The sequence below is a fragment of the Chroicocephalus ridibundus genome, chromosome Z (genome assembly GCF_963924245.1).
Source record: "Chroicocephalus ridibundus chromosome Z, bChrRid1.1, whole genome shotgun sequence".
Taxonomy (NCBI): Eukaryota; Metazoa; Chordata; class Aves; order Charadriiformes; family Laridae; genus Chroicocephalus; species Chroicocephalus ridibundus.
The window spans coordinates 55,927,540-55,941,351 of record NC_086316.1 but is presented as its reverse complement, the minus strand read 5'-3'; the positions used below and the strand labels follow the sequence as shown (position 1 = coordinate 55,941,351).

Below are 13,812 nucleotides of genomic sequence, written 5' to 3'. Positions count from 1 at the left end.
ATAGAAAACAAATCTAGTGATTTCCCACTCCAAAGGGAAAAGGATGGTAGTAGTCAGGAAAGGGAAAGCTTGCTTACATTTTACATCACACGGAAGAAAGGGAACAATTATTTTCATTGTAATAGAACTTAAAAAAAAATCATTTTGACTAATTCTCAGTGAAAACTTTAGAGAGGAAAAAGTTACGGACTTACAAAAACCTTGCAGAAAATTACTCAGTACCCTAAGACATTAGGAAAAATTAAACTTTTCAGGTATCATCATGGACGTGGCTGATCTTTTACCAACACAGATAAGTTGGCAAATCTGTAGATGGAAAGAATGTCATCACACAAAGTGTTATTAGGCACAGGAAGGACTCTAAAGAAAGCAGCCTATGCATGTGTCAGTTCTCTTTCTTTTTTAATGAATGAAAGTGATAAAGCATGAAAAGAAGTTTTATTGTTCAGAAACTCATTGGCATTTTAATATTAGCCATTCTTTTTCCTGCCAAGAGTCAAATCATAGCATGCGTATGCCTTTCAACAGCCACCTATCAACTGATAACTCATCAACAGTATGTTGACTGAGTAATGGGTTAATTGAATTTATTAAGAAAAATCCCAACAGAATGCCACACCACTACTTGCAAATATACTTCATCTTCAAATAAAACAGAGACCATCTCCCCCTGCCCTTACTCATACTTTCTTATACTCTCTTTTCCATTCCTACTTTTAGCTCATTACTGAAAAAGCATCCTAGGATAAGGGCAGGAACATGTAAAAGAGACAGGTCCCTACCAAGAACAAAATGATAGGCTTATTAGGTCAATTCATTTCACATGTCTAAGATAGAGTACTCTTAGTTTACTACATATTGAACAAACATTAATATTTTCCCATTTCAAAAGTTTTGTTTTCTTCTCCTCTGGTTTTCATTAACATTTTGAATTTCTATCTAAGTTGAATTACTAAAATGGTATGTGGCCTAATGTCTAGTTTGTCATAATTTCTGGCTCACGTTTTGAACCAGCAATGTGCCTTTGTGGCCAAGAAGGCCAATGGCATCCTGGGGTGCATCAAGAAGAGTATGGCCAGCAGGTGGAGGGAGGTCATCCTCCCCCTCTACTCTGCCTTGGTGAGGCCGCACCTGGAGTACTGTGTCCAGTTCGGGGCTCCCCGGTTCAAGAGGGACAGGGAACTGCTGGAGAGGGTGCAGCAAAGGGCTACCAGGAGGATTAGGGGACTGGAGCACCTCTCTTATGAGGAAAGGCTGAGGGATTTGGGTCTCTTCAGTCTGCAAAAAAGACGGCTGAGCAGGGACCTTATCAACACTTCTAAATACTTCAAGGGTGGGTGTCAGGAGGATGGGGCCAGGCTCTTTTCAGTGGTGCCCAGCGGCAGGACAAGAGGTCACGGGCACAAACTTGACCATAGGAAGTTCCACCGAAACATGAGGAGGAACTTCTTTACTTCGAGGGTGGCAGAGCACTGGAACAGGCTGCCCAGGGAGGCGGTGGAGTCTCCATCTCTGGAGACATTCAAAACTCACCTGGACACGATCCTGGGCAACCTGCTCTAAGACGACCCTGCTCTGGCAGGCGGGTGGGACCTGATGATCTCCAGAGGTCCCTTCCAGCCCCTACCATTCTGTGATAAGATAAAGCTCCTAGTGACCTAGTGATCTTGTAAGAGCATCTTTACATTCTTAACACATTTTTACTATAACTTAAATAAAAAATATGCATATAAAACCTTCCCCTCAAACACAAATTCTTTCCCAGTTAGGGCAGAGGAGATCACTGAGCTTCCTGATAAATAAGTCAGGTTTTCCTCATTTTTCCCTCATAAAATTCTCAGTATCTCCAGTACTAAAGGAAGTTCATCAAAGTGTTATGTATTAATGTATCCTAAGGACAGTAGAACCCATTATTCAATTCAAATATCACAAAAACAATAACTTAAGGAAGGTGTACATATTTGTATAAAAAACATTTAGTAACTACGCAGGTACAAATACTGCCTGTACTTTATCTATACTAAATGAGTAATCTCATTTTTCACTTGAACAAATGTTTAAAATGCTTCAGCTGTCTCTTTCACTATATACTGTTGCATACGTTACCACAGAAACTTCTATTTTGAAAAAGTAAGAACTTCAAAACCCTAGAAGGATAACTAGATTATCAGATACTTTGCAATAAAAAAAACAAACCAAACAAACCAACCAAACAAACAAAAAAACCCCACCACCATCACCACCAACAACAAAAAAACCAACCAACCAACCAAAAAAAACCCCAAACCAAACCAAAACCTTAACGCTCCTATTGAAAAGTTTAAATTTATTTCTTACCGGGCATATATAAATCTTACAATTGTTGTGTACGTTTTCAAAAAGCTATTGAGATGAAAACCAAACACCAGGAACAAACAGCTGTATAATTGAAGTAGCAACATCTTGTAATCTTTGCTAGATAAAAACCTCACTAGTAACATAACATTAAACATAACTCACACAAAAAATCAGTGTTAAGTCCTGAAAAACAGGTATTTTCTGTATTAAGAAAAATAAATAAATATCACATTTACTTATGTGTTTGAGCTGGTTAGAAATTATAAAGCTGGAAAAGAGATGTTGCTAAGGAAGAAACACTATTAAGTGCAAAATAAATTTTGAAGAAAGAATTGTTACATATTAGCCAGCCCTGGGTTAAGGGGACCTGCATTCTGTTCAGGTACTGCACCTTCTGTGTTTGCACAGTCACGAGGACACGGCGAGAAAGCACATTCACAGGTCCTTTAAAGTTAGCCTGAATGCAGGGAGCTGAAATAAACATTTGTTTATCCCAGCCAAGACCACCAGCGACAGATTTCACTGCCTTTCTTAGTAACTCGTATAATGACAGTTCAGGACTCAAAGACTCACAATATTTATCCCGATTCTTGCTTGCTTGCTTTTGCAACGGAAAAGACTCAGTATCTCTAGAAGGACGCATGAGAAAAATGAGTGGATTAAAAAACCACCACCATCACACACAAACTTAAAATTCATAACAGAAGTGTTTATAGCATGAGACAAATAACGATTTTGTCATCCTTTCCTCATAGGTTCTAATGCCTTTATTATTCTTACTACCATATTCTGAACTTTCCACAGCTTCTCAGCTCATTAAAAGAAGTATCAAAAGCTTTTTCCCATCAAAGTCATCAGTAGTGCAAATTGAGTAATTCAATTTGGTTGATTAAAATTGGAAAAAAGTTGGTTAATAAATCCACAATTATATTGGCTTTTTACAAGAATCTGTGCTGTTGATTCAACTTATATGTCAGCGTATAAAAATATATGTTTATTTATGCACAAGTATATAAAACCTAGGTCTTTTTTAAGCTCCTGAAGTCTAATCACCACTACCAGGTTAATCTATTTAACCTTTCCTTCTTGGATATAATGCTCTGGACTGGTTATTTATTCTATTACCTATTATACCATTGCCCATTATTTCAGGCATTTTCCAATTCATCAAGACAATCAGAATACTAAACTAATCCCTCAATCTAAAATTTTACACAAACAACATCTCACTGAATTATGGCCAGATTTTATTTTGAGAAACTGCTGAGTGTCTGGATATAAATTGAAATGTTCTGGTCCTTTTTTATCACTTATAATATGTCTGACTTTATTTTTTTACTATTATTATTACTTTAGTGCAGAAAAAAAATCCAATATAGTTTGGTCATAAAACATGGTCTGTTAAGAAGCTTGCTACGTGGTACTTCTATACTTTCATTTCAGATTTAAGAACAAATTGTTGAAGATGAAAACTTGTTCCTTGCCACTCAATGCAAACCTCTTAAGGCAATACAGCCCTGGCAGGAAAGTAATGCAATCATGCTCTATGTTCTGCCTCTAACCAAGTGCTGACAGTGTAGAGGAAAGAAAAAATATTATATTAAGCTGCATTTAGCTATGCTTTCACTGAGTTTTTGATATAATTTTTCCAAATACAAATGCTTTTGTCACACATCTTTTGTAAAGTCAAATTACAGTCTAATGAAATGCATGTTTACACTGAAATTAACGTTACAATGAAATAATGTTCCAAATCATCTTCTTAGGAGACCAAGACCTTAGAGCCATTTGCAAACATGGAAAACATTCAACAGCAGTTTCACTTCAAGCTGGATCACGAATGCACGTGCCATAGCTCATACATAGAGCGTAAAATGCATACATCTTTCTCCATACGCAAGAGCTGAAGAACAGATGAAAGCTCAGAATGCTGAGGAGTCATTTTCACAAGTAGAAATCTTGTGATTTATAATTTGAATTAATTAAGTTATTTCTATAGGTACAGACTCTGCAGAAGTCAAATATGTTTTTGGCATTTCTGTGCTGTGTCCAAAAGGGTGTTTCATTTACAGAGAAACCGCTATATTCTTTTTCATCTTTAAAAAGTCAGACTATGCATCATTGCACTGGAAGATGAGTTTCCCTAACGACGTTTTATACCATCTTACCAGCTATTCAACTTAACAATTTTTACTAATCAGGGGGAAAAAATGCCTTTTAAAAATTTCCCTTATTATTTTGCATCACTCCCAAAGCTTCAAAAGGAACTGTTAAAACAAAGAAGGAAAAAAACCCACCAAAACACAAACCTAAACAAAACCACCACCAAGCGGGGGCGGATGGGGCGTTGGGAAGACAGAAAGAGAGAAAGGAGCATAAATGTATCCAGTTAGGTACAGAACTGCAGAGGAGCTTCAATACCACTGACTGTCCCTCATCAGAATATGATAGTGTAGTCTTCCTGTGGCTCAAAACAAACCTATATGACATTGGGGATCCCAAAAGAGGGAAAAGATTTGAAAAAACAAGGAGAGGCTGGCACAGGTTTTCAGAAAAGAGGATGTAAGTGCACGGCACTGTTAAAATAGAAAAATCTGTCCCTTACTGTTCCAGCTTTATTTGATATTGGCATTTTTTTTTCACGAAGGAGTATGGAACCTTTCCCATGCCTACACAGGCAGCATACAGAGAGCAAGTCTATAAACTCCCAAAGACTAACTGCTATGAGAGCAGATCTATGGCTGTTTCCTGGCTATCCAATATTACCTGGGGAGAAGAATGCACTTTACAGTCTGACATAATAAAATAGGGAGAGAGAAGGGATGGCAGGAGAACAGGAATGAGACTATCCAGAGATTCATATGGCAGACAGGAGGTTATAATAAAACATTTTTATTACGGGTAAATACAAGATTTGTCAGAAGTATATTATTTTCCTAGCCTGTTTATTTTCTCAAAGGTTATGTGACTGCCATCAAAGATTAATTTGGAGGACTATCTCTGACTCCTGAATGCAATTATGCTTTCCCACAGAGAAGATTATCCTTTTGTCTGATAAGACATTCTCTTGCTGGGGAAAAAACCCCAAAATTCAACTGAACAAAACTCCAAATCACTCTGAACCGCTATCCCAAAACAAGAACAAAGTCTTTTAGCCACAGAAACAACAATATGCCCTGAGCACTAACTAGTCTCTTTTCTTTCCAGCTCTTTCAGTGATTTTTCTTTCCTCCTGTATTATTTTCTCCTAAAACCTAAATTTTTCAAGAATTCCAGTCCTCCAGGTCTTCTACTTTTATGAGTCTGATCTGTCCCTGAAGGTCTGGCAGAGCCAACCTGCTGTAACCTGAAAGCAAGACTTTTTAAACAAGATTTGCGTAAATAATGATTATAGCTTTTTACTGAAATTGCTCATTTTAACCAACTTATGTATATGCGACTGCTGAATATGCAGTATTAAGCAGCGTTGTGGAAACTTTACCTGTGAATACAGCAATGATTGTACAATTCTGTTTCAAGTAAATTACTCCCACAGACAACCAGATTTTTGTTTAGTTTTTGCAATCTGACATGCAGGGCACACTGAGGCTTTAATTCTGAATCCTCTTCCTTGCGATGTTACTTCTGTATCAGTATCACACATACCTAAAATCTATCTAACAACTGTCAGTTGGCAGTTGGACCAAGTCACGGCTTGTCTCAGCAGATTGCTGCTGTGCGTATGCAGCATGCACAGGAGTGCAGACATCAAGCTGTAACTCATCACAATTCTCAGCCTGGGAAGAAGCAGATGTGAGGAAATCCTGCCTCATAGGACCCACAAAATAAAGTGGGCCCACAGTCTGTGCCTGCTTCCATGGCGGTCAGAGCACCACAGAGTAACTCAGGTTGGACAGGACCTCAGCAGGTCCTGCTCAGAACAGGGTCAGCTATGTGATTAGACCAGGTTGCTCAGGGCTTTATCCAGTCGGGTCTTGAAAACCTTGAAGGATGGAGGCAGCTTCACTGCACCTCTGCTGAGTTGTCCTTGTGGGGGGAAAAGGTTTCTCCTTATATTCAGTCAGAACTGCTCCCCCCATCCTGTTTCAACACCCACTGTCTCTCACCCTCCTGCAATCCACCACTGTGAACACCCTGGCTCTGCTTTCTTGATAACCTCACAGTTGCTGGGAGTCTGCTGTTGGTCCTGCACCTCAGAAGGCGTGAATAAGGCTCTGACTAAGTCCAGGCTGCACAAGTCCAGCTTACTTGGCCTCCTCTCAAGAAGTGATCAAGCCCTGCTGCTAAACCTGCTCCTTTTCATCTACATTTTTCTTGCATGGGGGGAGAAGAAGGGGGGCAAAACCAGGATGCAGTATCTAAATGCTTTTAACAAAGCACTGAACAGAAGGCAACAGACATTTTCCTCAACCTACTGGCTGTACTACTGCTTATGAAGCCCTCCTTGTTGGTCCTTTTGACTCTCTGCTGCCAGGGCAAACTGCTGGCATATGCTCTGGTTGCTGTCTTCCAGTGTCCCCTCCATCTCTACAAAGTTGCTCCCCAGTTTTCATCCCCCAGCCTGTGCTGTTGCCAGGTACACTAGGACAAGTATGTCCTTAAACACATCAGCTTTCTTGAACTCCTTTATCCTCCAGAGCTGCCTCCTATGGCATCTCACCTACCAGTTCCCTGAATAAGGGAACAACTTCTTCCAATGTGCAGGGTCTGCACTATCACAGAATCATAGGGGTTGGAAGGGACCTTTCCCTTCCCAGATGATAGAAGATAATCTATCTAGTCCAACTCCCCTGCCAAAGCAGGCAGATTTTGAGTATCTCCAGACGACACTCCACCACCTCTCTGTGCAGCCTGTTCCAGTGCTCTGTCGCCCTCAAACTAAAGAATTTTTCCTCACGTTGAGATGGAATTTCCCGTGTTCTATCTTGTGCCTGTTGCCCCTTGTCCCCCTGTGTCCTACCTTGTCCTGCACTATGCTATGTGCCTTCCTCAGTACCCTCAGGACCCTGATCTCGCCACCACAACCAAGACTGCCTTTGGTATTACATCCCCAAGTCAGTTCTTCCCTATTTGTGAGTAACAAATCCAGCTGTGCATGAGCCCTGGATGGCCCATCCAGTACCTACCTGTATCAGTTATCCCTCACATTTTCCAGAAATGTACTCAATTGCTTATGTCCTGCTTTATGGCCCTTCCAGGAGATGTTAGGGAGACTGAAGTCTCCTGAGAACCAGAGTCAGTAAACCAGAGGCTTTCTTAAGTTGTTTAAAGTACATGAAGTACTTCGTCACCCTGATCGGTGGTCTGCAGCACACTCCCACCACTGTCATGTTTTGTGGCCTCTCCTCTTACATGAACCCACAAGCTACTCCTTCACATCATGAGCAGCTCTTCTCCTTGACTTCCCTACCTGTCTTTCCTGAAGAGCTTGTATCTGTCCATTACTTCCAGTTGCATAAGCTGTCCTACCACATCTCAGTTATTACCACGATGTTGCAGTGTTGGGACCAGAAACAGCTCTTGTTCTTCCTGCTTGTTTCTCAGGCTGTGTATGTGTGTACTTGTGCATGTACAGGCCTCCCTTCTCCAGAGCCATCAACTCTGCGGGAACTCCAGCACATTATCAATTATAAGAGTTTCTGCAAGGAACAGGTATGTTCTAGGTTTATTTACTTAACATCTGCTGTGACAGCAAAATACTCCCATTGTGCTGCTATACTAGGAACAATTTTTTTAGGATGGGATAATATGATTTTTTGTTTCATTTGGAGAAAACGCAGGGGTTTTTCATTTTCTGAGTTTTTTTTTGTTTTTTTGGGTTGTCTTTTTTAACAGAATAAAAATGCTCTGTGATGATTTAGAGAATTCCTTGTGCTCTAAATTATTGGAAAAATAGGTTCATTGTTTAGAACCTGATCACTATCACATTTAGCAATTCAACAAAGTAGGAATTAATCTTTTCCACATGGCCTAAACTCCAGCTACATAATTCTTGCTTTTTCAGTTGACCTGCCCTCATTTACTTCACTTCACCAGGCAGTCTGCTATACAACAGATTTTTCTCTTCCATTCTCTGATCAAAATCAGTGTTTCTCTTTCTCTTCATTGTTTTTTATCTAGTTTTCCCACAGCAGTAACTATGTGAAAACTTCAATAGCTAGACAGCACGAAGAGAGTGCTTAATCCCTTAGGTACGATTATTATACATAAAGATATCACAAACAAATCAGTCAGACACTGTCTTCCCATTTTGGTAATCTCATATTAGAAAAAAAAAAAAAAAAAAGAAGAGTGATATAACAAAACTGTAAACTAGTCATCAATTCAGATCCAATTATTAATGATTTGCAAGCTAATAATACGAAAGAGTAAAAAGGCTAGTCATTGAAGGACTCGGTATACCACCAATGTTTTGTGGAGTTTCAATGAAAAATTTATTCTCATTAAGTAAGAAAACACTTTATACATTGAGATATAATTGAAAACAGTTACCAAAGATTTCAAATGCTACAAGGACTTAAATTTTTTAATTTCACAGACTAGAAACCACTGTTTACCATCCACTATTATTCTCACACACAGCAAGATATCTTCATGTCATTTAACTCTGATAATACCACAGGAAAAATAACCCAAAAAACCCTTATAAAACAAAATCTCAGCCTCCTCCTCTGAAGAGTTACCTTTTGTGTAGTTCACTGGCTACTTACAGACAGACAGACTATATACAGGAAACCTCTGAATTGACTTGGCTTCCCCTGCGTAGAGTTTCCCAAGCAACGCAAGGAAAAGCAACTTTTTAGAGCCAAAAGTGGTATTACTGCTATAGAAATAACACAGAGCATAAACTAAAATCTAACCAGGGAGAGGCCAGGGGGTGGTGGTGGGGTAGTGGAGGAGGGCAAGGAGGGAGTGGCATGGTACTGAGTTGATGGGGTTCCATTCAAAACAAAAAAGCATTTTTGATTCCTCTATATGCATGAGAAAGCCTGGCAAAAATTTCACAGGAGAATTTAGGCTTTTTTATGTCTATACCCTAAAGTAAAAGTCTTTCAATTAGAATGTCTTTTACACATCAGCACAGAAATATTCTTCTGTAGTGCAAAGTTAATTTAGTAAGCTTTGCTGTATGTAGTCCTAGAATCGAATTCACTAAGAAATTAAATTTAAAATTTTAATCTGTACCATGCCATGACCTTCTACCATGATTTTGCTTCTTATCACTCTAAATAACACTAGATATGGAGTATACAAGGTTGTTTTAATGTTTTTTTAATTATTTCAAGACAATGTACTTGTAATTATGCACTAATGCTTAAGCCTGTCTTAGCCCTATAAAGTCTTTAGCGAGCTTCAAAGTATGTGAATTTAGCCAGTTTCATAAAATAAAGTGTTCTGATCCATACTGAAGAATGAACTATCAGCCACAAATATTGCTGCATTCTTAGTTGCCATTTTCAAAATGTGTATCTTTTTCCAGGTTGCCTTGTACATCTGAAAATGGCTTTCTTAGTAAACAGTTACTGAAATAGCTTTTTCAAGGTATACATTTGGGTTATTGAAGAAAAAGGCAAAGAATAGAAGTCTAACCAGAACAGAAAGTACAGAACATAGCACTTCAACAGATAATATACATTAAATTCATGCTTTTAATTGTGTTAAGAGCACCCACATAGCTCATGAAAATAAATACTATGCTATAAATGCTCTGAAACCTCCTCTTACCCATTCAGCCACGCTAAAAACACTTAGCAAGGCCATATGCTAGGCTTTGAGCTGTAGATCTGGTACACTGCTTGGAAAGAATTTTGCAAGTTACACTTTAAGAAGCACTCATGATAAAAACGAAGCCTCAACAAACTTTTACCATAAACAGTCTCCACTTGATACAGACTGGTATTTCATTCTGGATCCAGACCAAGACAATACAAACAACCGGCAAGTCCTTCAATATCAAGGCAAACTGATGGTTGAGGTTTTACTATTCTTCCAAAGAGCATTAAGATACAATTTACAAGGCCACAATCCTTTCTTTTCAGAGTTATCCCAAGAAGAGTATAAAAAAATAAAATAAAATGCACACAACTTTACAACATCTTTTAACATTCTCTTATTCTGAAGTAGTCGAGCTGGTTTGGGTGTCATCACGCATCAGACCAACTGTAAAAGTGACTGATCTTTAGCATGCACCAAGCCTTGGGATTTGGAGGGGTCTTTATCAACTTCTGTCCTGTTACTCGTCTTCCTATTTTTGCAACAGTCTCCTTCCAACCTACAATCCTCCACAGAGGATAAGTCAATGACTGAACAGCTTTGTATCTTCTCTATACAGAGGAGAACATACACATGGGGGTTTTGCCCCTTTTTTTAAAAAAAAAAAAAAAAAGTGTTCTGTCATGGAAACTGATAGCACAAAAATCCTGTTCCAAACAATTTACAGCAACTTTATGACTCCTCCTCACCTACAAGGAAGAGGAGAAGCCTCCACAGCTTCTGACTGTGACACCAACACCTGCTGTGTTTTGCTCCAGGTCAACCCAAAGACTTACTAGTTCATTTCTGAGCATTGTCACACCATCATTGCCAGTAGGGAGGCATTCCAGGAGAAACGATTTTGATGACTTCTTGATCCACACCAATTGGCCTGGAGTAATAACAGTACTCTATTCCCTCAACATTGTAATCATGGGGCACTCCAAAGTACATTCAGAAATTATGCAAAGCTACAAGAGGTTTCAATCCCACGTGTTGTTTTGGGATAGATTTACGTTTAAAACAAATGAGTATTTTTTAATCTGTCATAGCAAATACATCATATTGCTTGAAGTGGAAACTTCATATTAACATATTAATAAATATGATGGTTTTCAGAGCGACATGGGAGAACTGACAGCATCCAAATCCTAGTATTTTACCATAAGACAATATCTAATGCTTTTAGTTAAGCTATTTCATTCTGGTCCTAGTATGGCCTAATTTCTCCAGGTTATTTATCGTTACAATTTCTGTCTAAAAGCAAATAAATCAGGCTATACTATTTTCCACAAATAGCCTGAAAGTAGTTTGTCTAACACTAGACTCCAGACACATGGCAGGTTTTACTCACATACGGAAATGCCTACTGGCAGTCTTTTTCTCTTCCCTACACTCTCCCCAAGCTCAGAGCAGAGCCATTTTCTTCCATCCCCTTAAGACACAAAATTTAGTCCTCCCCTTGTCCCCACTGTATGTTTCGCACCTGACATAACCGCGTACTTTATGCATTTTTAAAAGATGCAGGTATTCTAACACAGCTGGTATGTCTGCAAACATAGCACAAATCAGATACGATCAGGCATTTGTAGTGTTAGAAAGAAATCTACTATGTTGACTATTACTATCGTCAAAAAGAAGAAATACAACAAAGGGAGGGTTCCTAAAGAGCAACTTGCATGAATTTTGTAGGCAATCTTGAAAGGGCTTTTTTGTAACTGTCCTCAAAGAAGTTTATTTTTATGTTAGCCTGAGCATTTGGGCTAGAACTAGAGTTGTTAGGTGTCTGGGGTCAAGAGGCCAAAGACCACTTGCCATTCAAAACCTGCAGCGCCCTGCAAATGCTAGGCAGAATTCAAGCTGTTTCCTCAACTCTTTCATTCTGCACAGCAGAGAAGCAGATCATGAAGGAAGCCTCCACTTTAATTTCATCATCATTCTCCCAAACTGAAAATGTTCCTACCGTTTGGATTTCCAAAAACTTTTGGGGTGGGAGGAACCCCTTTGTATATGGAAAAAAATAAATATAAGTTGTACACAAAACTTGTGAGAAACATATAACCCAGCACAGAGAGAAAATTATGTTTACAAACCTTCCAAAACGTTGATTTTCTTTAAACGGTTAAGAACTATCCGGTATTTTATTATATCATCTTTCCTATGCTATCTTTCTCCCTCCCAGCCACGCTTCCAGGGCCGCCTCGAGTTCAGTTTACATGTGACTCTACAAAACGTACTATCTGCAGCTGCTTTGAAAACTAGAATGTGCCATCTACTGGCAACCTAATAAATTGGAAGTTCATCCATCACTACTTCAAACATTGTAAATTTACCTGTATTCAATTTAAACACAAAACTAAAGGGACAAACTCTAGCTAAGTTCTTCCGATTGCACTCTAGCATTTAGTATGTAAACAAGTTACAGATCATAAGGTACCTAACAAGGAATTAGAAAGCTATAACTAGTGCTACAGGGTAAGTTCTGTTCAGCACAACTTTCTGAACCTTAGTCCAACTTGTTTTCCTTCTTTTTCTCTGCTGCAATTTTATTATTTTATGAGAGGGAATACACAATACCCTATGTCCTATTTAGTCTGACGTTTCTAGGATAATGAGCAGCTGTGTAGTGGCTTCCTAGAAATGTGGAGTAACCGCAGTTACCTGACTGAACCTAAGGAAAGAGCTGTTTGAAAGATTTGGTATAGTGAAAGAGTTGAAACATATTTAACTCATATTTTAAGAGAACGGTATCCAGGTTTTAGTCACCGTGCTGTGATTGACTTTAACAGGCTGCTTAACACCGGAGGAGCCCAGCTGTGATTCAGGGGACTGTTTTAGGTAAGTTTTCAAAACTGTATTTTCAGGGTCCGGCTCCCATAAGGACAGTTTCCGCCCCTCCGAGCTGTAAACACGGCACGCCCAGGGCGCCGTTAGACGCAGCCGAGGGGCGCTTTACGCACGGGAGCCTGCGGCGGCCGGCGCGGGGCGGGCGAACGCAGCCCCTGGGACCCTGGGGGCAGGGCAAACCTCGGCGGGCCCAGCTCGGGCCGCCTTCCTCCACAACACGCGTTACCTGAAGCCGCGAGTTCATCGCCATAAACTCCTGCTGAGCCCTCAGGCTGTCGTTCATGGACTTGGAGAGGACGAACCCCATCGTGCCCCGGAGTGCAAAAGAGACGAGGCGGCTCAGGTGGCAAACGCGGGCGGCTCTTCTGAGCCTGGCCCGCCCCGCCCCCGGGGCGGGGGCGGCGGGTAGGCCGCGGGGGTAGCGCGGGGCGCGGCTCGTACCGCCCCGCAGGGGACCGGCAGCCTCCGCGGGCCCTCGGCGCCCGCCTCGCCTACGGGGACCGCCCCGTGGCGCTGGCGGGGCCTAACCCTGTCCCGCTCCGGGCCCGGCACCGCCTCCTCTCACCTCCAGGAAGGGCGCCGGTGGGCCGCGGGCAGAGGGCAACAGGCCGCGGCAGGGCCCCGCCCGCGCTGCCCGCGATTGGCGGGCGCCGGCGGAGCCGGGAGGGGTTCCAGGGGCCGGCGGCGGGCTGGCTGGCCGGGCCCAGCGCCTCACGGCCTGTCGTTCCGCCGCCTGCTGAGGCGCCCGGCGGGACCCGGTGCGGCCCCCGGCGCTCCCGGAGGGAGAGCGGCGGCCGGGCCGGCGTTTGGAACGGCTGCGGGGGAGCGGACCGGCAGCGCGGGTGACTGCCGGGGCCGCTGGCTTCTGCGGTAACC

General features: G+C 41.2%; 1 protein-coding gene across 1 annotated transcript in view; it reads right to left on the bottom strand.

Moving 5' to 3' along the window:
* The window catches only part of PLGRKT (plasminogen receptor with a C-terminal lysine), a 33,275-nt gene extending 19,761 nt beyond the window's left edge, over window positions 1-13,514 (bottom strand). Inside the window, exon 1 of the mRNA XM_063321180.1 lies at window positions 13,163-13,514. Coding sequence (XP_063177250.1) covers window positions 13,163-13,243 — 81 coding nt within the window. The 5' untranslated portion in view covers window positions 13,244-13,514. The remainder of the gene's footprint in view (window positions 1-13,162) is intronic.
* Window positions 13,515-13,812: the final 298 nt, after the last annotated feature.